General features: G+C 37.3%; 7 protein-coding genes across 13 annotated transcripts in view; 5 read left to right on the top strand and 2 right to left on the bottom strand.

The window, feature by feature from the left end:
- LOC125801286 (zinc finger protein 239-like) overlaps positions 1–20,684 on the top strand; it is a 297,606-nt gene extending 276,922 nt beyond the window's left edge. For both annotated transcript variants that reach the window (XM_049477755.1, XM_049477753.1), the window contains exon 2: positions 18,289–20,684. In XM_049477755.1, coding sequence (XP_049333712.1) covers positions 18,383–19,489 — 1,107 coding nt within the window. In that variant the 5' untranslated portion in view covers positions 18,289–18,382 and the 3' untranslated portion in view covers positions 19,490–20,684. The remainder of the gene's footprint in view (positions 1–18,288) is intronic.
- LOC125801377 (zinc finger protein 239-like) overlaps positions 1–26,209 on the top strand; it is a 503,775-nt gene that overhangs the window by 420,230 nt on the left and 57,336 nt on the right. The gene's annotated exons all lie outside the window — the stretch shown is intronic.
- LOC125801152 (uncharacterized) overlaps positions 1–26,209 on the bottom strand; it is a 261,943-nt gene that overhangs the window by 230,759 nt on the left and 4,975 nt on the right. The gene's annotated exons all lie outside the window — the stretch shown is intronic.
- LOC111189801 (uncharacterized) overlaps positions 1–26,209 on the bottom strand; it is a 253,995-nt gene that overhangs the window by 215,011 nt on the left and 12,775 nt on the right. The window lies entirely within an intron of this gene.
- The window catches only part of LOC111188821 (zinc finger protein 658B-like), a 241,480-nt gene that overhangs the window by 157,935 nt on the left and 57,336 nt on the right, over positions 1–26,209 (top strand). The gene's annotated exons all lie outside the window — the stretch shown is intronic.
- On the top strand, positions 116–1,919 carry LOC125801436 (uncharacterized). Its single transcript, XM_049478179.1, has 3 exons — positions 116–423; positions 798–912; positions 1,020–1,919. The coding sequence occupies exons 1-3, from the start codon at positions 419–421 to the stop codon at positions 1,758–1,760; spliced, it is 861 nt and encodes a 286-aa protein (XP_049334136.1). The 5' UTR covers positions 116–418; the 3' UTR covers positions 1,761–1,919.
- LOC125801399 (zinc finger protein 239-like) overlaps positions 4,235–26,209 on the top strand; it is a 240,236-nt gene continuing 218,261 nt past the window's right edge. The window contains exon 1 of the mRNA XM_049478071.1: positions 4,235–4,360. The gene's annotated coding sequence lies outside the window, so the exon portion shown is untranslated. The remainder of the gene's footprint in view (positions 4,361–26,209) is intronic.

Consider the following 26,209-nt stretch of genomic DNA (forward strand, 5'->3'; position numbering starts at 1 on the left):
CAGTCTGAACAAAATGTGTAAAGAGAAACATTAACAATTTTTCTTACTCGTCACTACTCTGGGGGCAGGCGGGGGGGGGGGGGGAGGATTGGGGTGGCTGAGGGGGGGTTGTGGGGGATGGGGGGGATCGAACGAACCCTTCGATCCCCCCTGGCTACGGGCCTGACAATTTCTCTGTCCCACTTTCACGACCGGGGGGGCTGGACACCTGTCCAGGAGACGGATGCACTCCTCGGGGACCACGACTACGCTTCTGCTCCGGACCCCGCTGCTGTCGACTTGGTTCTGGAAGAAAACCTGCTTTTTAGAGAGGAGATCCTCCAGCTGAAGAAACAAATAGAGCAGCTTACTCTGGAGCATCGCTTTGGCATTCACCGCTTTGCTGGCTCAGACAGTGACATTCGCTTTTACAGGAAAGATGTGGTAAGATGTTCAGCAGGTTTTATTATTTAAGTTTATGCACTAAAATAAGTAAAGCATACAGACATACTCGCCAGCACTGATTAAAGTTTGTTTGCTGATTATAAATATACAGTGTAACATTAAAAACGAGAATATGGTAAAAAGGTTTAGTTCATATTTTAATTTAAAGGGTCATTTTTCATATTAATCACACGTAAAGCTTGTGGTTTAAATTGAGTTATCAAAAGTGAACTTTTTAATGATATTTTTTAAATTTGATAATGTATGTTCACCTTCATTATGTGTTCTCTCTCAAGTATACTTTGGTTATTATTTAAATTAAGTTACTAAAACACTGATACCAATTTTAATCATAAAAATAATTGTATTTATAGGTTTGGATCCTATGACCTCCTCATGCGCTTCTGGGCCTTAATAGAGCCCTCTCTGCCATCTATGGTTAGTGTCACACCAGCACAGAGAGGCACCTTTGAGCCAAGTTCCACTGTGGTAAGTACAATTATGTTTATTTTCATGGACCATACCTTATAACCTGACCGGGATAATGGCTGATAGAATTAAAATTAATACAATATTACCTTGTGTTATTTTTACAGTCTCGTTACCTGCAGCCCATAGATGAGATGTTCATGTTTCTGAACTATCTTGCACTGCGTTTAAAACAGCATGACCTTGCCGACCGGTTTGGGGTCCACCAGTCCACAGTCAGTCAGATTATTACAACATGGAGCAACTTTCTATATGCTGTGCTGGGGTCAGTGAGAATCTGGATGGCAGTGGAAAAAATAAGGGAACATCTGCCAGCAGAGTTCAAGGACTATGCAGACACTACAGTTATCCTGGACTGCACAGAGCTGAGGTGCCAGTGCCCATCTTCACCTCTTCTTCAAAGTGAAGTATTTTCTGTGTACAAGTCCCATTGTACACTTAAAGGGCTGCTTGGTGTTGCTCCTCATGGGGCTGTCACATTTATCTCTCCACTGTATGCTGGATCCATCAGTGACAAACAGATCATGAGAGAGTCTGGAATTCTCTCCCTGTTGAGACCTGGGATGGCCATCATGGTCGATCGAGGATTTCTTGTTGGTGACTTTGTGCCATGTAAAATCTACAGGCCTCCATTTCTGTCTGGAAGATCCCAGATGCCTGTTGGTGAGGTCAGGGAGACCCAGGCCATTGCCCGCCTTAGGGTGCACGTGGAGCGCCTTCCTCTCCGGCTTTTTGGCAACATTAATCAGCTCTATACTGTAGCATGTCTGCTGACAAACTATGAAAATGGGCCTCTTGTAAAGGCTTGGACAAAAAAGCAAGGCTCAACATCTGCTGGGCTTTTTTGAAGGTGGAAATGTTTAGTTTCTTATCACAGAGGATGTAATGTAAATAGCATAAATCTGCATGTATATATGTATATATTTTTCAATGAAATATGGTTTAATGCATTGTGACCGAATGCTGATTTACTGCAATAAATTCACTGTTCAGTTTAACTAGTACAAGATTTGTTTGAGTTCTGATTGCCTACCTTACTATAACCATAACTGTATCAATTACACAAGACATTAATCACTTTGATGCTAATTTCTTTATTATAATCAGTAATGTTCAATAAAATTGTTACATATTTTAACTATATTTGCAGCTATACTAATAAACAACAGCAATTCATTATATTTAACAATTACTTACACAACAGCTGTAACTTTCTTAAATCTGCTCAAAACAACTTTTACAAAGAAACAAAAACAATTTACAGGTTAAGCTCTCCACACATTAGCTAGTGATTTAGCTCTATCCTATTTATCTAGGGATGCACAAAGGTACAAATAAAAAAAGAAAAGGTCAGTTTTTTCTTTAATTGTTTTCATGATTCCTTTGTCATGGGGGCTCCTCTGAATAATCATGTATTCCTCTGTATAGACCACAAAATCACACCAGTCCAATCCAGAGATCAGCATCTGGCCCTGAATCTGCCAAAAGTAAGGATGAGTTTTCCTGAGTGTATGTGTGCCCTCACTGATCTTAATATATGGGCAGTCCACATAGCTTGCTACATTTGGGCATTTTATTTCAATGGTGCATCAGGGTGGATCAGAAAACCACAGGGATAGTGGTTAACCTCCCTTACTCTGCAGTACTCCTCTACTGCTACAGGCTCCAGCTCAAGCCCTCATGTCAGCAGTCTGATGGCTAGGTCTTGAAGAGTAACTGTTTATTTTACCTTGAGTGTATTGACAAATATCTTTCAATTATGATTACTTATCTTAGTATCTATAATTACATAATCATTGTGTGAAACCTTGTATTCTATATGCATTAACCAATACTCACATTGTATTTGATCATTTTTATTACTCACAGTGTATTTTACACGCATTTATATAGAAGATTAACCAATAATCATAGTATATTCTTTACATATATAGTAAAACACTGTTTGATCAGGCATGTGACTAACACCGGCCTTATTATGACAAATTAACCCACATGATACATAACGCGTTTACTAACACATAGGACCTATTATATGGCGGACTAACCACGCGCTACTAACACATTAACATATAACATATGGAATCCATTGTGTGACGTGTGTAGCTCATGCTTGAAGCATTTCGTTCACTGCATGTTTCTGACTATTCATTGTGCAAGTTCACAAGAAGGCTGGGGTGCTCCTGATTTTCCCTTTCCCTCCATGTGCTTCTCTCAAGACGGCAAGGGTATGTAACATTTTTAATTTGGTTGAGCTAATGAACAAATAAATAAATAAATGTTGAATAATTATGTGTGTCTTGGCAGGACGTGTGCATGGCTGAAAGTTGAGGATATTGGCCACTGTTTTCTGTTGTTTCCTGATTTCTACTGTGTTTCTAATCTTGTTTTCTAATGTCATTTCTACTGTTTTCTTAATGGTTCTCTACTGTTTTTGATGGTCCATTTATGGGTTTTTTTTGGATAGTTTCTGTATTTCTTTCCTTATAATTTCTGTATTGATTGCTTTAGTTTCTGCAGTTTCTTTGTTTTGTTAGTTTTTTTGGTGCTTTATTTATTTATTTGTTTGCATTGTTTTCTGGCTATGACTATCTGCATAATTTATTGTAGTAGCTAAGTTTTGTTTAATTTTGTAATTCTTTGTTTTTTGGGTTCAATTTAATTAGTTTATTTTCTTTTTTCATTGGTTTCAGTAACTTTGTGGGTTTTGTGGGTTTTTTTTTTTTCCAATTAATACTCTGCCACACTTGAGTTTCTTTTCATCTAGTGTGTTTTGTTGAACAGTATTTTTGAAGTTACCAAAGAAAGAATCCAAGCTAGTCCTCCCCATTATGGTTTGTTTGGTGTGGTGTGCAGTGTAGTGTTAAGCTGTGGGCTTTGTGGATCCTTTATTTTTGGTTTGCTTTATTCCATCCAAAACTGGTGTTCATGTGCTAAAGTCAAGTATTGTCAGTGTCAACCAATTCAGTGGAGATTCATTGTGGGTTTTATGTTTGTGTTTTGATGATTGTGAATAAAAGTATTTTGATATCAAACTCTGCCTCTATAGACTGTTTTAACACAGTCGGGATCTGTGAAGGGGGAGGGCTTCACATTCCTTTTGGGTTTCTCCCACCTTTTAACGGGAGTGGCGTAGTCAGTATAAGTGCATGGGTAAAAATGGCTAGAAGCCACCACTCGTAAGTGTCACATTAAAAAAAAAATCTTTCCTATTTTAGTGAAATACTTTATTCTAATTTGTAAAATGAAAGAAAAGCCCCATAGAAGCAGTTCTACGCTGTTTTAAATGAGAGTTTTAGCTGTTTAGCTCCATTCAGCGCGGTGATGGGGTGTAATGTGATATGGAGGGGGCGGAGCTCTACATAACCCGAGTGAGGCTGAGCTTCGGGCTCTGCAGTTCTTTCGCAGCGCCTGAGGAGGAAGAGCAGGATCAGCTGAACTACAGAAGGTATGGAGAAGTTTCTCTCTCTTTCTTCAACACGCTGTTCTACATTCACTCCTACACCAACACCACCTTCACCACCTTCAGCATGTGCAGCATTTACACCACCAGCACTGGATCTTCTCCTAGCTCTGCTCAGCAGTTATGTGTCGTTCGAGAACGATGCAGCTCTAAGCGTCGGCTCTTTGAAGTGAACGATTCCACAATGGGAGCGTTTTAGGATCCTATTTGGGATCCGTTTTTTTCCTTCAGTATGTCGCTGTCTCTCTGCCTCCCTGTCGTTGCGCCTGTGCTCTGCAAAGTGTCGCAGAGCCCACAGTATTTTTACAACGTCATTTTTTTGTCCTTCGGTGCCTCGCTGTCTCCACTCCACCTATGGAGCTAAATTAGTGCCAAAACTACGCAAATAAAGAAAACGCGCTTCTAGCGATTCCCCAGAGCATTAATTTACACTGATTAAGGTGTTTAATACATCTATAATAATCACCACTCTACCATTTTATATCCGATTTACACACGGTTTGATTTGTTACAAACAGCAGAGATGTAGTTATGATATAGGAAGCTGTTACACATTACAAATATGAGCTTTCATGCTGAAATATTTTATATTATGCTCTTTAAAAAAGAAAGAAAAAATAATCAGTGTTTAAATTAATTAGATAGATAGATAGATAGATAGATAGATAGATAGATAGATAGATAGATAGATAGATAGATGAGTAATCATATCGACCTGGTCCTCACCACACAGCCTGCCTCACTCATCCTGACAGAAAAAAAACCTAAAATATTAGCTTGTAAAATGACCCAGTGGTGTTATAGCAGAATAACACACCTAACGGTTAAAGTTAACTATATAACGAAAAGGATTAACCATTACAAACTGTGTGTACATTATCCTACCATTTAGGCTATATATCAACAACTAATAACAAATTCATGTTTTTAGGACATTCACGCTGTTGGTAGTATGTGATGTTTGGAATTGCTAGCTAGCTTGGCTAGGTCGCTAGCATTGGCTTGATAAGGTAAAGGTGGCTAAACTGTAACTTACCTTTAAAAATAATGTAATGTGCCCCTATTTCCAGTTGCTGTATCCTTTTAACAAAACTGCTTTTGTTATTCAGTATTTTTCTACATTGTTCGTGACGCATTAAAAAAACATGGTGCATGCTCCACACAGTATTTTTATGTACAGATTTACAAATGTGTTAGCAATAGTAAAATGTTTTATGATGTGATTTTGTTTGGGGAGAATAATGTCATGATACAACCCAGCAAACATGCCCACACTGGGCCAATGAGGTTGGTGCGGTACCGCCCCCATATGGGCGGCCCAAATCGGACCAATGGGTATTTGCACATTGAGCCAACAGAGATTTGCAGAGCTCTAACACTAACACACACACACACACACACACACACACACACGCCCTCAGCGGAAAACCAATTGTGGCCCCAAATTTTTAGAACTGTGCAATATTGAACAGAGAACACTTTTCAAGAAAGAAAATTTAAAGCTGTGCTATTGGCACTTTGACATTTTTTGCAACTGGCTGTAAAACAATTATATAAATAACACAATTTAAAGTGTATAGTAAATTAATAAATGTATTACAAAGTATCATGTATAAAATATAAACAACACACAACAGTATTTAAGTAAATTAAATCCCAAATTTATATTTTAGCATGTAGATAAACATATACTCCATAAATATCTCCATTTGCAAAAACAGTATTTATAATAAACGGTATGATATAAATATCAAACATAATACAAAATAACAAAGAATTATACAACTTAAATAAAAAAAAAAAAATATATATATATATATATATATATATATATATATATATATATATATATAAACATATAAAAACAGCAAATCATATTCTTGAATAAATACTTAAATGCACTAGACTGATGTAGTAGATGAATAATAAACTGATACTATTATTGCTACTGGAACAAAGCCTCTGGGGTGGGTTTCCCGAAAACGAACAACCTTAGCGAATAACGAACGAACTAACGAATGACGTGAGTAAAGAACGAGCCAGTTCTGCGAGTGTTTCCCAAAGAGCTTCGCAACGTGAAAATTAACAAAGGAGGTTAAAGAACGTCTTTGTTGACTCCTCCCCCGAAACAGCGCACTCAATCGATCCACAAATATCGATTATTATGCAGTATTTATTCAGTATTACACCCTAAAAATGTAAAAAAGTGTTGTAATCATCAATATTATACATATTTTGAAATTTAAATTACAAAAGGATGTACTTTGGCATTAATAAAATACTCCTACAGATACATATGGCTAAATAAATAAGTCATATGTTTATATATAAATGTTTAATAAACATTAAACTTTTTTAAAAACTATTATTGTTAATATACATATATATTATATTAATAGATATTGTACTAATATTATTAATAGTAGTATTGATAATAATATTAATTTATTATTATAATTATTAATAATATAAAAATAATATAATAATATAAAAATAATTATTGTTCCGTATATATTGTTGTAAAAAGAAAATGAAAGATGGGTTACCCCCATCCACCATCCGGGGTACAACTCCCCTGCGTGTTCGTTTTGATGGAGAGAGTCGCAGACAGGTGGAGTGGAGTTGAAAGCAAATCAAGTATTTATTACAAAGTACTGAATTCAGGAGAACCAATACATACAAGACAGTTAGCAGCCATCAAATAGTAAAAGTTCTGACCCCCCTCTGATCTGACTCCATGTTTATACCCCAAATGACGTGAAACCTGCTGATGAGGCGTTGCTAAAATCATCTCATGTTAGTATGCATAATTTCACGTGTTAGTAATCCGTTTCACGTGTCTGACCGGACCACTAGTGCTTGGCCTTGACTGTGTCCAGCCAGAACTGAACATTGTGGCATTATCTGTGTGCGTGTGCGTCACTCCCCGCTTTGAAGAGATGCAGGTTTAGGGAGGCACCCACACACAGAGAAGGCCGCTTTGGTCTAAGAGCCTCCTCTGTAGCAATTTAGTTCATACAGAGTGTTCCAGTCGATGATTGATGGCCGTTAGTTAGGATCATGCAGTGACCAAAATGCCTTAAGCATGAGCTACACCAGTCACACAATGGATTTCTTATGTTATATGTTAATGTGTTAGTGGCGCGTGGTTAGTCCACCATACAATAGATCCTATGTGTTAGTAAATGCCTTATGTATCATGTGGGTTAGTTTGTCATATAATAAAGTCTGTGTTAGTTACATGCCTGATCAAGCAAAGTTTAACTATATGTGTAAAGAATATATATTGTGAGTATTGGTTAATCTTCTATATAAATGTGTATAAAATACAAGGTTTCACACAATGATTATGTAATTATAGATGCTAAAGTTAAGTAATCATTATTGAAGGATATTTGTCAACACACCCAAGGTATAATAAACGTTAACTCTTCAATATACACACACACACACACTGTAAAGCTCCAGCTCATCCTAAATCAACATCTCAGTTGGGTTTAGGTCAGGGGATTTTGAAGGCCATGCACCTCTTTGTTAACTAGATAATTCCATATGCGTCAATTAATTGTTTTCATAGTTTTAATATTAATCGACAATGTAAAAAAAATAAATAAATAAAAAATGAGACGTGTCAACTTTTGACTGGTATTTATATATTTGCGAGCTGACACACCCCACAGTTTGCCCAGATGAACGGCCACAATGTTGGTTAGAAGCAGTGATGGTATAGTTACTTTGAAAAAGTAATCCGATTACTGATTACTGAATACTCATTTAAAAAGTAACTTAGTAACTTTATGGATTACTTGATTTTAAAAGTAACTAAGTTACTTTATTAGTTATTTTCAGCAGCTGCAGACACCACCTCCCGCTGCCTTAACATAAACATTATAACCAGTTTTGCCAATACTCCCTTTATTGGAAAATGCATTTTTAACAGCAACAATTTATCTCTGTTAAGTTGAACTATTTCCTAAAAAAATACGTTTTTTTATAAAAATAAAAAAATTAACATAAATATATTTTTTTATAAAAAATAAAATATGGTATTTCTTGATTTTACTAAACATAAATACTTGTTTTTATAAAAAAATATATAAAATAAAGAAAGTCTTTCTTGACCTTACATATTTAACACTGTAAAACTGAACATTGAACCTGTTGTTCTCTGCAGGGCAGCAAGGAGTGGTTTTATAAAACAGAACCGTGTATATGGTCTAGACCAGGGATCACATATTTGCAGACTGGGGTCCGGGTCCGGACCCAGACGTTGTCCAATACGGACCCATACCGGACCCAACTACTGAGAAGGATTTAAATCTGACAGTGTTCATTTAAAGCACCGGAACTTTTCTTGTCTTTACGGTATACGCGCAGTGAACTTCCAATCACGTGTGGTGTAAAATCTTTAAATGCTCTCCTCTGCCAATCAAATTTGTGGCAGACCGCTGCCCTGGCTAGTGAATTGGGACTCGGCCGCAAAAAAAAAAACGCTTTAATAAAGAGATAGGGCGCCGAGAACTGGCGGAAAACGAAAACGGGCGGAAACTAAAGACACGCCGAGCGCGAGAGAGAGACAGGGGAGAAAGCGAGACGCGTGTGATTGGGGAAGAGCGGAGGGGGAATGGGTAAGGGAGCGGTGTGTGTGTGTGTGTGTGTGTGAGTGTGAGGTGGAGAGAGAGAGAGAGAGTAACGCATAGTGACTTAAATAAGTAACTTTAATCTGATTACTGGATTGGAAATAGTAACGCGTTAGATTACTCGTTACTGAAAAAAAGGGTCAGATTAAGTAACGCGTTACTGACATCACTGGTTAGAAGCACCTAAATAAAGAATAATATTAAATATTACCTGCACATTCACCGATACCCTTTACAATACGTGTAGGTGTGAGTAAAGACACTGCAGGCGTCCCCTGCACCGGACCTACAGTACCAGGGATTTTCCCAATAGCATGGAAATATATTGTATTGTGCTGTAATTCCCGGGCTGGTGGGAAGTGTATATAAGTGTGTGTATGCCACATAACAGCCTGATTACAGAATCCACGGACTTGGTGACTTTGCAGCTTTGCTTAGACCGTGAGCATCATCTGCAGGAATCTGGATTTTTAATAATTTATGGGTTTGATTGGTCAATTCCAGTATGCCCAGTTAGACTACACAGAGAAAGTTGGCATTATAATATAATATAATATAATATAATATAATATAATATAATATAATATAATATATAATATAATATATGATATAATATAATATAATATAATATAATATAACTCATTCACTCACATCCTCACTCATCGTCAACCGTTTTATCCGTTAAGGGTCGCGGGGGGTGGCTGGAGTCTATACCAGCCGGCATCGGGGGGAAGGCAGTATACACCCTGGACAGGCCGCCAATCCATCGCAGGGCAGACAGACACACAGGCACATCCACTCACACACTCACACCTAAGGGGCAATTTTTATTCGACATCCAATTAGCCTGAACTTTGGACTGAGGAAGGAAACCGGAGCACCCGCAGACATGGGAAATAATATAATATAATATAATATAATAATATTAATTATTATAATAATAATTATATATATATATATAATTGATTATAATTAATAGTAACATAATATATTTGCTTCAACCAGGGAAATTATCATTTTTCTCCCTCAAAATTGGCGGTCCCTGGTGTTTAAGGTGCTGAACTGCAAGTAGAGATCCCCTAAAGAAGCTCTTAAGAATAACGACTGGGTGAGGGCACTCGTTAATCTGCGAGCGAGTTTACGTAGTACTTTAGTTACGCACGGGTTTGGGAAACACTCTTTAATTAACGATCAATCTTAAGTACGAGTTAACGAAGTTCTTAGCGTAACGAAGCTTTCAGGAAACCCACCCCTGATCTCTATTATTAATTTTATTCCTCTTGCTTGTAGACTTCGAACCAAAATGTCATCCCAATCAAACCAGTAAAAAAAATTCTAATTGAATATAACATTAGTTTTTGCATTAAGGTTTTTATCTCACAGCAATAATAATGAAGGAGAAAATAGATGTACTTTACATAAATAGAACAGATATAGTTAATCATATCAAAAATGAATATTGTTTATGCATTAATATAGCATAGATCATAAATTAACTATTTTTTTGAAGAGACTGCATGAGACGATGCTTCCGTCCACCTGAACGGTCCCGTGCATTCCAAAGCCAAACCTTTGCAACCTGCTCGATCTCTGCATCCTTTGGTGGTGGCATGATTGATCTTCTCACGGCCAGTGTTGGGAAGGTTACTTTTAAAATGTAATCCCTTACAGATTACTGATTACATCACTCAAAATGTAATTTGTAACGTAATCAGTTACATTACTTCAAGTGAGTAACGTAATCTGATTACTTTGGATTACTTACAATATTGTCGTTTTTTTAAGCCTGAATGAATGTAGCAACCACATATTGCATATTATTCTTTTATTTTTCTTTCCAGTTAACAAATAGATAAACAAATAAAAAAGCCTTTTCAATCACTCTATAAAAATACTTATGAAACCATTTCATCAAACAATTTTATGAAACACTTCTATAAATTGATAATAAAACAATTTAAAACCAAACAATGTAACAACAACTGTAAGCTATCTACTTGCAGGTTTGCCACCAGTGTTAATTTTGACAACAAATTTTGATTTAGTCTTAGTTATAGTCTTGTGACGAAAATAGCATTTAGTTTTAGTCACAATTTAGTAATTTAGTCAACTTAGTTTTAGTCGACTTAATGTCATAAGAATATAGTCTACTAAAATTACAGTAAATTTAGTCGACTAAAATGTAAAGGGTGTAAATGTAAATGCTTTTTCATCAGTTCCCTTGAATTATTAACTATACACTCATATGAAATGAAACGTTTAATAACCACTTGAGTAATATTGTTAATGTTTGAATGTGAAATATATTTATATATGATTTAATGTATATTATTATTATTATAGGTGTGTGACTATATATATTTTACATTTAAAATTTTGCTCTAGAAATCAGGTCATAAAACAACTGAATAGTTAAATTATAGTTTAAACAGAGCTGTAGATGCAAAAACTTTTAAAGGATCTAGTTTTATCTCCAGCACTAACCCAGCACACCTACTGGAGCTACAGTCTATAAATGAACACACATTCACACACTGTCCTGTAGAGATGCTCTCAGGATGTACTGAGAGACTTCATGAGTTAAAGTGAGAAACTTATGAGAAAGTGCTGTAAGGAACTTTACACAGACTTTTGGGTTCATAGATTGACTTATTTTATTGTTTTATTTTGGTTATATTATTGAGTTTCTTTCTGACCTGTTCCTGCTTTAACACTAGCTATATCTTTCCCACTGTGAGACTAAGCAGATGATCTGATCTTAATGAGAGATTTCTGTATCAGTTCTGTTTTAGTGCACTGCTGAGTTAAACACCCCATCAGCTCATGAAATTACATCAGTATTAAAACGCTGATCTCTGCATGGAGATCTGTGTTACTCTGGTCTGCAGAAGCTGAAAGATTGGTGTTTTACCGGAGATGGAGTCGCTCCACGCGGTTTACACGTTATCTTATTTTTCGCGACGTCAAAGGAGAAATATATCGCCTCTCCCCTCTCTCTCTCCCTGCTGAACACTGTCGAGTTAACTTCCAGTCGAGCTCCGTAACGACAGGTTAATTCCCGGGTTTGTAACTGAGCGCGCGGCGCTACTGCACCTTCTCTAAAGTAGCAGTGATTGGATCTCTTCCTAACTGGTTCCTACCTTTCACAGAACTAAATCAGTTCTGATTGGATTTCGTCCCTGCCAAACATTTTCGTCTTGTTTTTATTCGTTGACCAAAATGTCAGTTAATTTCGTCTCGTTGTGTGTGCGGAGCCGCTGTCTGCCCCTCCTCCCTGTGTGTGTGTGTGTGCAGCGAGATGGGACGAGGGGCAGACAGTTCCCTTTCACATCAAAGCGATTTCACCGCAAAATGTTATTTGCGTTTTGTCAGTGTTGGAAGAGCAAAAATAGGAAAGTACCGCAATGTAATCCTTTAATTTTAGCAGAGTAACTGTAATCTGATTACCATTTATTGAAGCAGTAACTGTAACGGATTACAGTTACTTATAATTTGTAATCTGATTACGTAACGCCGTTACATGTAATCCGTTACTTCCCAACACTGCTCACAGCCTCTTAAAATGATAATATAGAGATATGAGAATGCAGTCAGGTAAATACTACATCTGTTAGTGTCTTTTCATGTACAATGCTTAATTTTAGAGAAATTTGCAGACTGTATTTGATTACAGTGATTCTTATATAGTGATAGTTATTTGAATTTGAATTTCTTCAGGCTGTTCATGGTGAAACATAAATAGCCTTTACAGTCACTGTGTGTGACTGGTAGTTACATTCTATAAACATGTGAGGTGGCCGATATCAGGATATCAGGTTCACAAAAATACCAAAACTTTTTAAAATGATATCTTTCCTTTAGCTTAACTGGCTAGCTTTCCGTTAGCTTAACTGGCTAGCTTTCCATTAGCTTAACTGGCTATCATTCCCTTAGCTTAACTGGCTATCTTTCCCTTAGCTTAGCTGGATATCTTTCCCTTAGCTTAACTGGCTATCTTTGCATTAGCTTAACTGAATATCTTTCCCTTAGCTTAACTGGTTATCTTTCCCTTAGCTTAACTGAATATCTTTCCCTTAGCTTAACTGGCTAGCTTTCCATTAGCTTAACTGGCTATCTTTCCCTTAGCTTAGCTGGATATCTTTCCCTTAGCTTAACTGGCTAGCTTTCCATTAGCTTAACTGGCTATCTTTCCCTTAGCTTAGCTGGATATCTTTCCCTTAGCTTAACTGGCTAGCTTTCCATTAGCTTAACTGGCTATCTTTCCCTTAGCTTAGCTGGATATCTTTCCCTTAGCTTAACTGGCTAGCTTTCCATTAGCTTAACTGGCTATATTTCCGTTAGCTTAGCTAGCTAGCTTTCCCTTAGCTTAACTGGCTATCTTTCCCTTAGCTTAACTGGCAATCTTTCCCTTAGCTTAACTGGCTAGCTTTCCCTTAGCTTAGCTGGATATCTTTCCCTTAGCTTAGCTGGATATCTTTCCCTTAGCTTAACTGGCTAGCTTTCCGTTAGCTTAACTGGCTATATTTCCGTTAGCTTAGTTGGATATCTTTCCCTTAGCTTAGCTGGCTATATTTCCGTTAGCTTAGCTGGCTAGCTTTCCCTTAGCTTAACTGGCTATCTTTCCCTTAGCTTAGCTGGATATCTTTCCCTTAGCTTAACTGGCTATCTTTGCATTAGCTTAACTGAATATCTTTCCCTTAGCTTAACTGGTTATCTTTCCCTTAGCTTAACTGAATATCTTTCCCTTAGCTTAACTGGCTAGCTTTCCATTAGCTTAACTGGCTATCTTTCCCTTAGCTTAGCTGGATATCTTTCCCTTAGCTTAACTGGCTAGCTTTCCATTAGCTTAACTGGCTATCTTTCCCTTAGCTTAGCTGGATATCTTTCCCTTAGCTTAACTGGCTAGCTTTCCATTAGCTTAACTGGCTATATTTCCGTTAGCTTAGCTAGCTAGCTTTCCCTTAGCTTAACTGGCTATCTTTCCCTTAGCTTAACTGGCAATCTTTCCCTTAGCTTAACTGGCTAGCTTTCCCTTAGCTTAGCTGGATATCTTTCCCTTAGCTTAGCTGGATATCTTTCCCTTAGCTTAACTGGCTAGCTTTCCGTTAGCTTAACTGGCTATATTTCCGTTAGCTTAGTTGGATATCTTTCCCTTAGCTTAGCTGGCTATATTTCCGTTAGCTTAGCTGGCTAGCTTTCCCTTAGCTTAACTGGCTATCTTTCCCTTAGCTTAGCTGGATATCTTTCCCTTAGCTTAACTGGCTAGCTTTCCATTAGCTTAACTGGCTATATTTCCGTTAGCTTAGCTAGCTAGCTTTCCCTTAGCTTAACTGGCTATCTTTCCCTTAGCTTAGCTGGATATCTTTCCCTTAGCTTAACTGGTTATCTTTCCCTTAGCTTAACTGAATATCTTTCCCTTAGCTTAACTGGCTAGCTTTCCATTAGCTTAACTGGCTATCTTTCCCTTAGCTTAGCTGGATATCTTTCCCTTAGCTTAACTGGCTAGCTTTCCATTAGCTTAACTGGCTATATTTCCGTTAGCTTAGCTAGCTAGCTTTCCCTTAGCTTAACTGGCTATCTTTGCATTAGCTTAACTGAATATCTTTCCCTTAGCTTAACTGGTTATCTTTCCCTTAGCTTAACTGAATATCTTTCCCTTAGCTTAACTGGCTAGCTTTCCATTAGCTTAACTGGCTATCTTTCCCTTAGCTTAGCTGGATATCTTTCCCTTAGCTTAACTGGCTAGCTTTCCATTAGCTTAACTGGCTATATTTCCGTTAGCTTAGTTGGATATCTTTCCCTTAGCTTAGCTGGCTATATTTCCGTTAGCTTAGCTGGCTAGCTTTCCCTTAGCTTAACTGGCTATCTTTCCCTTAGCTTAACTGGCTATCTTTCCCTTAGCTTAACTGGCTATCTTTCCCTTAGCTTAACTGGCTATCATTCCCTTAGCTTAACTGGCTATCTTTCCCTTAGCTTAAGTGGCTATCTTTCCCTTAGCTTAACTGGCTATCTTTCTCTTAGCTTAAGTGGATATCTTTCCATTTTCCATTCCCCTTAATATTTCCCTTAGCAAGCCATTGTTCCCTTAGCTGGTTATTGTTGACATACTTGGATATAAAGTTAACTTACTTAACAGCAGTCTTTCTCCAAGAGCCGAGATAAGCTGCCAACTTGGGAGCCCCTCTTGTTATTTAAATGTGAGGTAAATTCTCATTCTAACTTAGGACAATGCTAACTTTTTTTAGCACAATGCTAACTTCAACATAGCTACCCTTATAATGCTACAATAACCTGAGAGTGGTAACTGCATTAGCACCACATTAGCGTATCTTAGCAAAAAATAGAAAAGCGTATAGTAGAACAGAAATTATAACTTACCTTTCAGTCACTTTGACAGACCAAAGTCACTCACTGACTTTGCCTTTAAGCTTGATCGTTGCTCTGTGGTAAAGGCACGTGCAGGGAGGGGGGAGGGGGAGGGGGGTGGATTCGTTGGTTACATGATCCTCACAATTAAATATCACATGCAAAAATAAAAAAATATGTAACTTTTATAACCTTGCTGGCTTACACAAAGTGTATAGTCAAGCACAAAAACATTTATAATTTAATATTTTTATTTATTTATTATCAGCACTACCAATAATAAAGGTGAGATTATGAATCAGCACCATGGAGCAAATTCGTAGCTATCCAAAATATTAAATAAAAATATTTTTATAAATAAAAATGTATAGCTATACAGTATATGTCTTGAAAAATATGAGATGTTACTATGTGTGTGTGTGTGTGTGCCCCTCCAAAGGTCTCTGCACAACTCTGCTGTGGTACCTTGATTTTTCTCCACTTTTGGTTTAGAAAATCTTTCAGAGCTGATACTACATTTCACACAGTGTTGCTCCTATCCACTAAGCTAGGTAATCTACCTAGCTCTCACAGACAAAAACAATAAAAAATATTCAGATACCCTTCATATGAACTTGTTATGACACAAACTTTCAGATTGTAAAATATTGTATGGTAAATTTGGGCTGACCCAGAGTAACCTAGCATAGGATTTGTGTGGGCATGCTCACATATGTGTGCGTGTTGCCCACATATAACCCACAATGCCTACAGTGTGTAAATGGTGCAGGCTGAATTAGGGCTGACCCACAGTGGCCCTGCATGAGATTTGTGTGGGCATGCCAGAGTGTGGGTTGCCCACATATATCCCACACTGGCCCTTCAGGGTGTGAAATGGTGCAGGCTGAATGTGGGCTGACCCACAGTGGGCCTGCCTGGGATTTGTGTGGGCGCATCAAAGTGTTGGCTGTCCAAATAATTCCCACACTGGGCCTACAGGGGCATTAATGCACTGGACCAGTTTAGGCTAGCCCACAGCGGCCTTTTATAGGATTTGAGTGGGCCAGCCAAAGAACAGGCTGCCCACAGAGAACCCATGTTGGGCCTGTTTGTAATTTTAATGGGCTAGCCCCTGCCCACAGTGCCCGCACTTAGCCCACGAAGGGCCGATGTGTAGCTTTTTGCTGGGTAATAATGCACTCCATATATGCAGGATTAAAGTAAAATAAATTATACTGGACATAGACATATATAAAATGTCTCTAGAAGATATATAATAGGAAATGAAAACAGTGTGAATTTTTAAGTACTACCCTGAATGTGATAATTAGGGGTGGGTGATATGGCTCCATATTTCAGGGTAATATAGTTCATGATATTCAAAAATATTGGCAACATTATTTCTTACGATATTTATGGCATACTGCCTTATTAAAACAGATTAATGTCATTTCTGGAGCTGTGATTGTATGCAGATAAATTATCCCATAAATGGTCCTACACCTGAATAAAAAAAGTAATATTATCTAATTTCTAGAACATAAAAACAGGAAGAGGTAGGTCGAGACTCTTCATCAAGCATATACATTTAATACAGGCTTTTTCTGCTTCTGGTCACTGAAATTATTGTATTGAAAAACTAAATATTTGATTATAAAAGGTGAGGGGTAGAGATATACTGCAAGTCAGAAAATTACAAAGATATTTATAAGATAAAATGAGATGCACTTTGTTAGAGCAGTATAACATATTTACAGCTAGTGCTGGACGATATGGCCAAAATTTATATCACGATACATTCCTTAATTTCGGTCGATACAATATAATTTCAATATCGATATAAATATTTGGAAGGCCTCAGAAAAACTGTTAGGAATCCCTGCAATGGAAATCTGTACCTATTACTGTCTTTAAAGCCTCCTCTCATAAAAAACTGTATAATACTTTAGAAATTAAAAAATGGTCAGAATGAATTAATGCTCACCTTTATTTGCATGTAGCAATATAAAAACATGACATCTCTGTCAAACACAAACCAATAACCTATTTACATTTTACCAATATAAATAACTTTACATTACAACAGAGGCAGAGCATCTTATCCTTTTGTAAACATATTTAACAGGTCAAAACAAAAGTGCCTCATCCAGGATAAAGAATGCAGAAAGCCTTCATTTATATAAAAGGAACACGATATCACCGTCAAATAAACAAACCTATATCAACTATAAATAACTTAGATACAACATAAACTACATAAGTGCTTCAGCCAGAATAAGGAAGATATTGTGTGTAGTGAAACTGCTTGAGGTGGTGGAACAGATTAGATGCATTACCGTTGCTAGTCAACTCCACTTTCCGGCACAATTGGGAGCAAGCTGAAGTTTATCAGACCTTTGAAAGCCGAACCACTGAATTAGACCTGCCTCCCTCAACTATCTCTCCTGTTTAATCACTTGTGGAAGCATCAGGTGTGCTCATTCTGCATCTAAAATCTAAAATTCTGCATCAGGGCCGAGCCTAATCGAGGAACTCGGTTCGGCCGCACTGCGCTCCGCTCGGCTTCATAGCGGGAGGTTCTAGGTGTGGACCGGAGCGCAGCCGAGCTTCAAGTTTTAGTAGTATGGATTATAGTGTAAAGTGTGATACTACTAAAGTAGTAGTATAACACTGTATTCAGTGCTCAGGACAGCAGCAGTGTTTCTGCTACATACATTTTGCAGCTGCAGCCTGCTGACAGTCAAGATACAACTACATATTAAAATGTCTGTGAATTTATAATGGGATAAAAGTACTGAAGCCTTTATTGTAGTATGAAGGTGTCCCAGTATTTTTCTCCATATAGTGCAACTAATGTAGGTAGTTATTTTTGGTTAATTGACCTGCTTTTATTTTAATACACAAAATTTTTTTTCTTTGTTTTTCCAGAATAAACAACCAGGATATTTAATAAAGAACAGTGTTAAACTGCTGAAAGAGGTGAAGCACAAGCCATCCAGAAGAATCTACATTTCACAGACAAATGGAGCCAAGTCCCAACATGGAGAAACATCAGCACTCTGTCAAGAGTTTTACTAAACAGAGTGATCTCAAAAAACACCAGCGCATTCACACAGGAGAGAAACCGTATCACTGCTCAGACTGTGGAAAGAGATTTACTAAACAGATTAATCTCAAACTGCATCAGCGCATTCACACAGGAGAGAAACCGTATTACTGCTCAGACTGTGATAAGTGTTTTACTACACAGAGTCATCTCAAACTGCACCAGCGCATTCACACAGGAGAGAAACCACATCACTGCTCAGACTGTGGGAAGAGTTTTAATCAACAGAGTAATCTTAAAAAACACCAGCGCATTCACACAGGAGAGAAACCGTATTACTGCTCCGATTGTGGGAAGAGTTTTACTCAACAGAGTAGTCTCAAAATACACCAGCGCATTCACACAGGAGAGAAACCGTATCACTGCTCAGACTGTGGGAAGAGTTTTACTGAACAGAGTCATCTCAAAATACACCAGCGCATTCACACAGGAGAGAAACCGTATCACTGCTCAGACTGTGGAAAGAGTTTTACTAAACAGAGTACTCTCAAACTGCACCAGCGCATTCACACAGGAGAGAAACCGTATCACTGCTCAGACTGTGGAAAGAGTTTTACTGAACAGAGTACTCTCAAACTGCATCAGCGCATTCACACAGGAGAGAAACCGTATTACTGTTTCGACTGTGGGAAGAGTTTTACTGAACAGAGTCATCTCAAAATACACCAGCGCATTCACACAGGAGAGAAACCGTATCACTGCTCAGACTGTGGAAAGAGTTTTACTACACAGAGTACTCTCAAACTGCACCAGCGCATTCACACAGGAGAGAAACCGTATTACTGTTTCGACTGTGGGAAGAGTTTTACTGAACAGAGTAATCTCAAAATACACCAGCGCATTCACACAGGAGAGAAACCTTATTACTGCTCAGACTGTGGGAAGAGTTTTAATCAACAGGGTCATCTCAAAAATCACCAGCGCATTCACACAGGAGAGAAACCGTATCACTGTTCAGACTGTGGGAAGAGTTTTACTTTACAGAGTGAACTTATATTACATCAGTGCATTCACAAAAGATAGAAAAGTATCCCAAATCTGTTCCTCTGCCATAAAAAATGCAAACCTTAAATCTTTCAGACAGCCAAAAACACCTCATCATGCACAAAATCTTCACTCTGTTACAAGAACTTCATTTAAAAATGGCTTTTTACAGGTTCAGAAAAATGAATCTTATCCAGAGATGATGTTTACTGAATTTCATGCTGTGTTTTTATGTATGTTTGTATACCTACATTAGTTAATGCCTGCAGAGCTCTTCAACACTTAGTGTTGTGTTTTAAGAAGTTTTTACACACAGAATCATAAATGGTACCACTAACAGCATAAACTAGGAACATACATTTTTACAATTTTTTCAGTGATATGCTGAATAAATAGTAAAGCGATGATGCTAGCTCAGAGTAAAATCGTATATTAAATCTCAGCATTAGCTTTAGAACTAATAATAAACAAAAGTGAGGATTTTATCATTCTGGGACATTTTTAGGTTTAAAAATTGAATATGCTTTGCCATAAGTAGGAAATGATCATTTGGTCAACTTATGTCATTTACAGCCTTAACACATTCTCAATTGTTTACATATAAAAACTTTCTTTATTTTTTCCTCCACTCCACGTTTGTAGTTTGTAGTTGGAGCGAGGGCACTGCCAGTGTTTGCTCCAGATGTTAGATTAGCATTACTTAGTCTTTTAAAATTTAGATGTTGTAGTTTAAAGGAGTAGAGTATTCTTAGGAGTAGAGAATATTCTTAGCTTGCAACAAAAGGCCAACAAAATCCTTTTCAGAGTTAAAAAAAAAAAAAAACGGTCTAGCTGTAGTTTCCATACTGAAAGCAACACTCAGCAGGCTATGCAGCAGTAAGACTGCAGGATCCTTGATTCCCTCTACTGCACATGTGTCAAACACAAGGCCCACGGGCCAAATGTGGCCACATCCAAGCGAGAGCTTGTAAGATCTTAGTGTCTATAATAAATAGGTCAGAAGCGTTCTTTGACCAAAAACTACATTTCCCACAATGCTTGTCGATTGTATTACCCGTGAAGTTACGGCTTACTGCCACTACACGGCAGTGTAGTCATTGATGTGGAAACCCTGCCGGAGGGAAGGCGTAACTTCGCGGGTGGAATTGAGACATACAAACGTTTATCCCATAATGTCCAGAAAAAGAGAAGCTGATGCAGACGGACGGCTGTGCTTCAAGGTGAAAGACCGGTATGACTTTTGTGTTATGAAGAGTGTTACTGACCAAAATAAACACTTGTTAGGAGAGATATAAGTTCTGTGTAAATATTTATAAGACAATAGCTGACAAAATCTGTTTTAATGACGTTAATAAACATCACTGTGACAGTGCTAGTCACAGTTTCACCACAGAGAGGCACGAGGACGTGAATCACTTATCTAACCAGCCTTTACTGATTTCTGCCCCCAATAACCCTTTCAATAACCTCCAATAGCCTTTAATTAGTCTTCAGTAGCCTTCAACAGTCTAACCTTGCAGCCGTGGTGTGTTCACTAAACTCCGTAGTTATAAACATCCTGAGGTTAGCAGCGCGCTAACTGACCTGTTTATAATGTAATCCGAGCAGTGACTCTGTGACGGCTGCTCTAAACTGCTGCTATTAGCTGCTTGGGCTGAAAGATGAACTGTAGAGAGCTGTATTATCCGGTTAGTGGGGTTAAAATCTTTATTTTCTACACAGAAGAATTTTTAAAACTGTAAAAACGCTCCAGACTGCCTCAGCTGAGCCCTGTAGCCCGTGGCTGGGCTGTAGCTCTGACTGAGTAAAGACTGCGGGCTTGTGCTGCTGCTGCAGCTCCGACTAGTGGTTGTATGAGGAACTGCTAAATCTGAGGAAATGCCAAATCTATCACATGTTCTTAACAGCTCACAATTTTTTATTTTATATTTATTAAGCCTTATTTCAGTATCAAACGTTTTGATCAAAGTTAATGTAACTTGTATTTTATGTCATTTCTATTCACTTGAATAGTTTGGTTCTTGATTGATGGAGTTTTTGGATTTCATAACATGACAAATTAAAAGGATTTATGTTAATAGAGCAAAAAGCAAACATTTTTTTCCATGCAACTGTAATATTTGATTGAATAAATAGTATATTGAGAGTTATTTAACATTAAGGAGTAATTACATTCATTTTATATTACATTTGGTTACATTTTATTACATTTATAAGTTCCATCTGGCCCTCAGAGGACAGCCAATATGCCAATGTGGCCCTCGGCCAAAATGAGTTTGACACCCCTGCTCTACTGGTTTTCTCATTGGTCTATGGTTCAGTCAGTCTGATTAAAAATCTGCAAGTTAATCTACAGGGATATTTGGTTGTGTTGTGTTGCTAAAGTTATATACTCTGTTATCTTTTCCTTATTTGGTATCGTTTTGCTAAAGGTTTTTTTTTTATATCTCTAAAGGTACTAAAAATATCTAATCCATTTACTTTATTGATTGTTTTATCCAGTACCAGCTATTATCGTTGTTTTACATCACCTTATGTATTTACTCATATTCATATCTATGTGATTCAATAAAAGGCTTTTATATTGCAAGATCTGCAATCTTATCTATTCTTTCAACTTAAGCATTTAGCCAAAAGCTTTTGTGCACAGCCAAACATACATTCAAGCAACCACTATATACAGTGCCTTGCAAAAGTATTCGGCCCCCCCTTGAACTTTTCAAACTTTTGCCACATTTTGGGCTTCAAACATAAATATATGATTTTTTTGTTTGTTTTTTGTGAAGAATTAACAAGTGTGTAAGAATACGGAGGAGTTTTGCCTTATTATGTTCATTGTTCATTGATTAAAGGGTTAATCTGTGTGTAACTAAATCAGCATTTCACTTAATCAGTATGTTATTCAAGCATTTAGCACGATTCATGATGATTCACATTGTGACTTAGAATGTATGTATATTGTGTCCTTGTGCTCAAAGCAAGGCCGTTTTTCTTGCAACTTAGCATGATTGATTTTTTCCAGCAGAACCATGAGTTTCTGTACATGTAATCTATAGTCTGATAAGGTTGGGGTGAACGAGTTCTCGGCTGACGTATAGGATGAATAACTGCTTATCAGTATCAGGATCCGGGGGGTGTGAGGAGCCTCCTCACACACCATTAGACTGAGGCCAGGCGAATGCCTGTATTTATTAGACTCTCTGTCTAGGAAGAAGAGTAGAGTTGGGCGGGAGAGCTTCTCCCGAGAGGGACTACAGAGCCACAGGTCCTGTTCACACAGCCGAGAACTCTGGAAACCCCAACTTTTCTCACCTTTGGGGTTTTCCTCTTATTTTCACCTTTTTATTTCAATTCAATTTTTCAATAATCTTTTTACTCAATTTTTGATGTATCCAAAATTTTTACTCAATTTTTGATGTATTTGATGTTTTGCTCAGAAGATTCTTTGAATAAAATCTGACGGAACTACAATTTTGGACTGGATCTCCTTTTCTTCTTTATGACGTATCATGCCAGATACATCATAATTCGAACAGTAGATCAATAATCTTTCAATCGTGAAGTGGAACGAAATTTATTGGATACACATTATGTTGAGATACTCAGTATTTTGAGAACATTGGTATTTAACTTGTGTGAAACTGACACCAATAAATCCATAACTCCTGCTATTTACTTACATATAAGTGTTTTTTTCTCAGTAGCTCAGTCGCTGTGAAGTGTGGAGGATAGTTTTGCAATATATTGATTATCGCTGAATCGCAGTTTTGAGATATCACCGTTATCATTAATTTACCACTTTGCTCAAAGGTGCTGAAAAAAACTTGAAAATGGGCCTTGAAAGTGCTTGAATTTTACATGGTAAAAGGTGTTTGAACCCTGTGTTTAAAAACCCCAGCAGCACTGCTGCACCTGATCTACATGTACCAACACAACACACACGAACACGTCACCACATTAGTGTCAATGCAGTTTTAAGAAATATTTATCACGAAAATAAAGCTCTCTGGCGCTGGGAATTAAATATACAGTGTAAAATTTAGGCTAATCGGATATGCAGGTGAAAAAAATAAACTACAGTTTGTGGAACTACAAAAATGGACACATCAAAAACAGGTAAACTTAAGCAGGCTGTGTGTGTATGTGTGAATATGTGTATGTATATACCTACAAATCTCAAATGTAAATTGACATAATATGGACCATTAAATGACGGTAACAACCTGACCGTTTGACACTTAGCTAATCTGCATACCAGTAGGAGAGAGCAGAGATAGACTGGCTGTGTATGAAACGGTAGGCAGCTACCACAATCCCTCATGCCTGAGCTGTTCATATGTTAACACCCACTAAATGATTAACCCTTTACAAGTATTAATATGAACTTTAGGAAAAAGAATATAAACAGAATTGCCCTTTTTTCTATTGTGAGTTAAATGAAGTCACTGCTGCCTATTCTAATAAGCTAACCGTATGACTAGCTTGACGAGCTCTGGGGACATTTTTACATGGGATGTGTCTGAAAGATCTGTGGAAAAAAAGACATTGCTTAAAATAATAAAAAGTATTATTACAAACGTTACAAAAGGACTTTCTGAGCTGAAAACAAAAAAAAAAGAAAATATGTTTTATAAAATTTATTGAGATATCATATATATCCTATACCCAGTTTATAGACACATTTGGGACATACCGGGGTTGGACAATGAAATTGAAACACCTGTCTACAGTCACTCAGTGTTGGATCTTAGTTTGCATAAAAATAAATTTATGCCAGTTTTTACCCTGAGCTCTGGCTCGCTTCTTTTTTTCCCTCCTTTTTTCCTCCCTGTGTCACAAACTCTTCTAGTTCCTCCCTTTACCCAAGTTTGATTTTAGGAAGTCTTTTACGTACACTCTAAAAAGAAACGTGTCAAAAATGACTCAGACTGTGTCGAATTTTAACACATTGTGCGAGTGTGCTCAGAGACGACACATGTTGTGTTGATTCTGACACATCCAGTGTGTAATCCAATTTTACACACTAAATGTGTCAGGCTAATGAACTCACAAATGTGTAATTTTTTACACAACTTGTGTTGATTATGCATAATCAAGATAATGTATCAAATATGTTAAAAAAAAGCATGAAACGAATTAATTCAATTCCATTTTTATTATCATGCCTATATATGGTTCAATTTTCTTTTGGAATTAGCAATGAATTAACATTCACGTGTTTGATTTTGAACTGTAACAAACATGACTGTTTTTACATTTAAAATGTTACAGTTTCGTTTGGTATAAGTAATAAATTAACTCAATGTTTTTTAGATATTTTAAATGTAAAAACATGCATGCTTGTAACTAATTCATTGTCTTTTGTGATAATGAACACCTAAAAACAAAAGTCCAAACAGTAAAGGGGTGTATAAAACATAGCTCATATAAAATTAGTCACAATTGTTCACTGTTCTCACGTATTTTTAGAAAACCTGATGAATTTAACATTGAACATCAATACAGAAATAAAATTCCCTTTTTATAAAAACAGAACTACAAAACGTGAGGCTAAACAATTTGGATCTTGGATTCAAGTACAGCTTGTCTGTGTTGTAAATGGCTAGTACATCAAGAGGCCTAACATCTGAAGCATCATCTAAGCTGATCATTTCATAGTCATTAGTTCGCTTGACATATGCATAAAAATGCTCATCAAAGTACTCAATTTAAAGAATCCAGATAAACATCAAAAAGGACTCAGCATCAGCCCGTGGTATGATGTGAATTATCTCACCAAACAAACATTCTCCACAGTGTTTGGTTTTAAGTGGCAGCACACTACCTGTTCTATATGTTAGGCCAAGTACAGTATGTGAAGTAACAAATAGTGCACGGTGGTACATGTTAACTGGTGATCTCTGTAAAGATGCTTAGTAAATGATTTGATGTTGTGGTAAGTCCTTGGACAACCATCCTGGCTACAAATAAGAATGAAGTTCAGTCCCTTTGACAATGCATGTATTTCACGAAGATGCCAAATTAGCTTCTTTACTTCTGTGAATTGTGACTGTCGACATTCTGGACAAGTGTACATTATGCTGTGGATTGTGATGCTTTAACCTTCGAAATGAGCTTCAGTACCTTAGCTTTCCGGCTAGTTGAGAGAGGCATGTCATAGATGTGTTCAAAGAAGCAGAACATGGAGCTTAGCTGACATGGATAGGCCAGGTTACACACCCAGTAGAGCTTAAATAGCTTGTCCACAGCAGATGTCAGTCCTTCTTCAAGGGGAACAGTGATTCGGTCACTCTTTCCAACGATGACATGTTGCTTTGCAGCAGCCCTCAGATTTCCAACACAGATTAGCTGGGGCTGGTGGGTCTGTGAAGGACAGACATCACAAAGAGAAGCAATGCTGCTTCCAGCCTAAAATGTAACCAAGCAAAAGAAACCAAAATTTGAGTTTAATCAGTTGTTACTGCAAACACTTACTAAAAATGCAAACGACCGATTTAACAGTTTCTAAATTTTATGTTACTCCAGTTAATAAGCATGTACACAATTACATACTTTCACACTTGATTAAACTAAATCAGCCACCTTCAATTTCCTTCATGATTTATTTGTTTACTAAAAAAGGCAAAATGTATCTTATAATAAAATTATTCTAGATAGACAGACAAATCGATAGATGGACTTACTGGAACAAAATCAACAAGGAATGTTAATGCAAACTTCACTCAACATCGACTCATTGCAACTGGTGGCAGAAGATGT

The sequence above is a fragment of the Astyanax mexicanus genome, chromosome 4, assembly GCF_023375975.1.
Source record: "Astyanax mexicanus isolate ESR-SI-001 chromosome 4, AstMex3_surface, whole genome shotgun sequence".
Classification (NCBI taxonomy): Eukaryota; Metazoa; Chordata; class Actinopteri; order Characiformes; family Acestrorhamphidae; genus Astyanax; species Astyanax mexicanus.

Bases quoted from the DNA above. Each gene is read 5' to 3' on its own strand.
- LOC125801436 (XM_049478179.1), top strand. The intron at 913-1,019 runs GTAAGTACAATT...TTATTTTTACAG, and splicing joins TTGAGCCAAGTTCCACTGTG to TCTCGTTACCTGCAGCCCAT.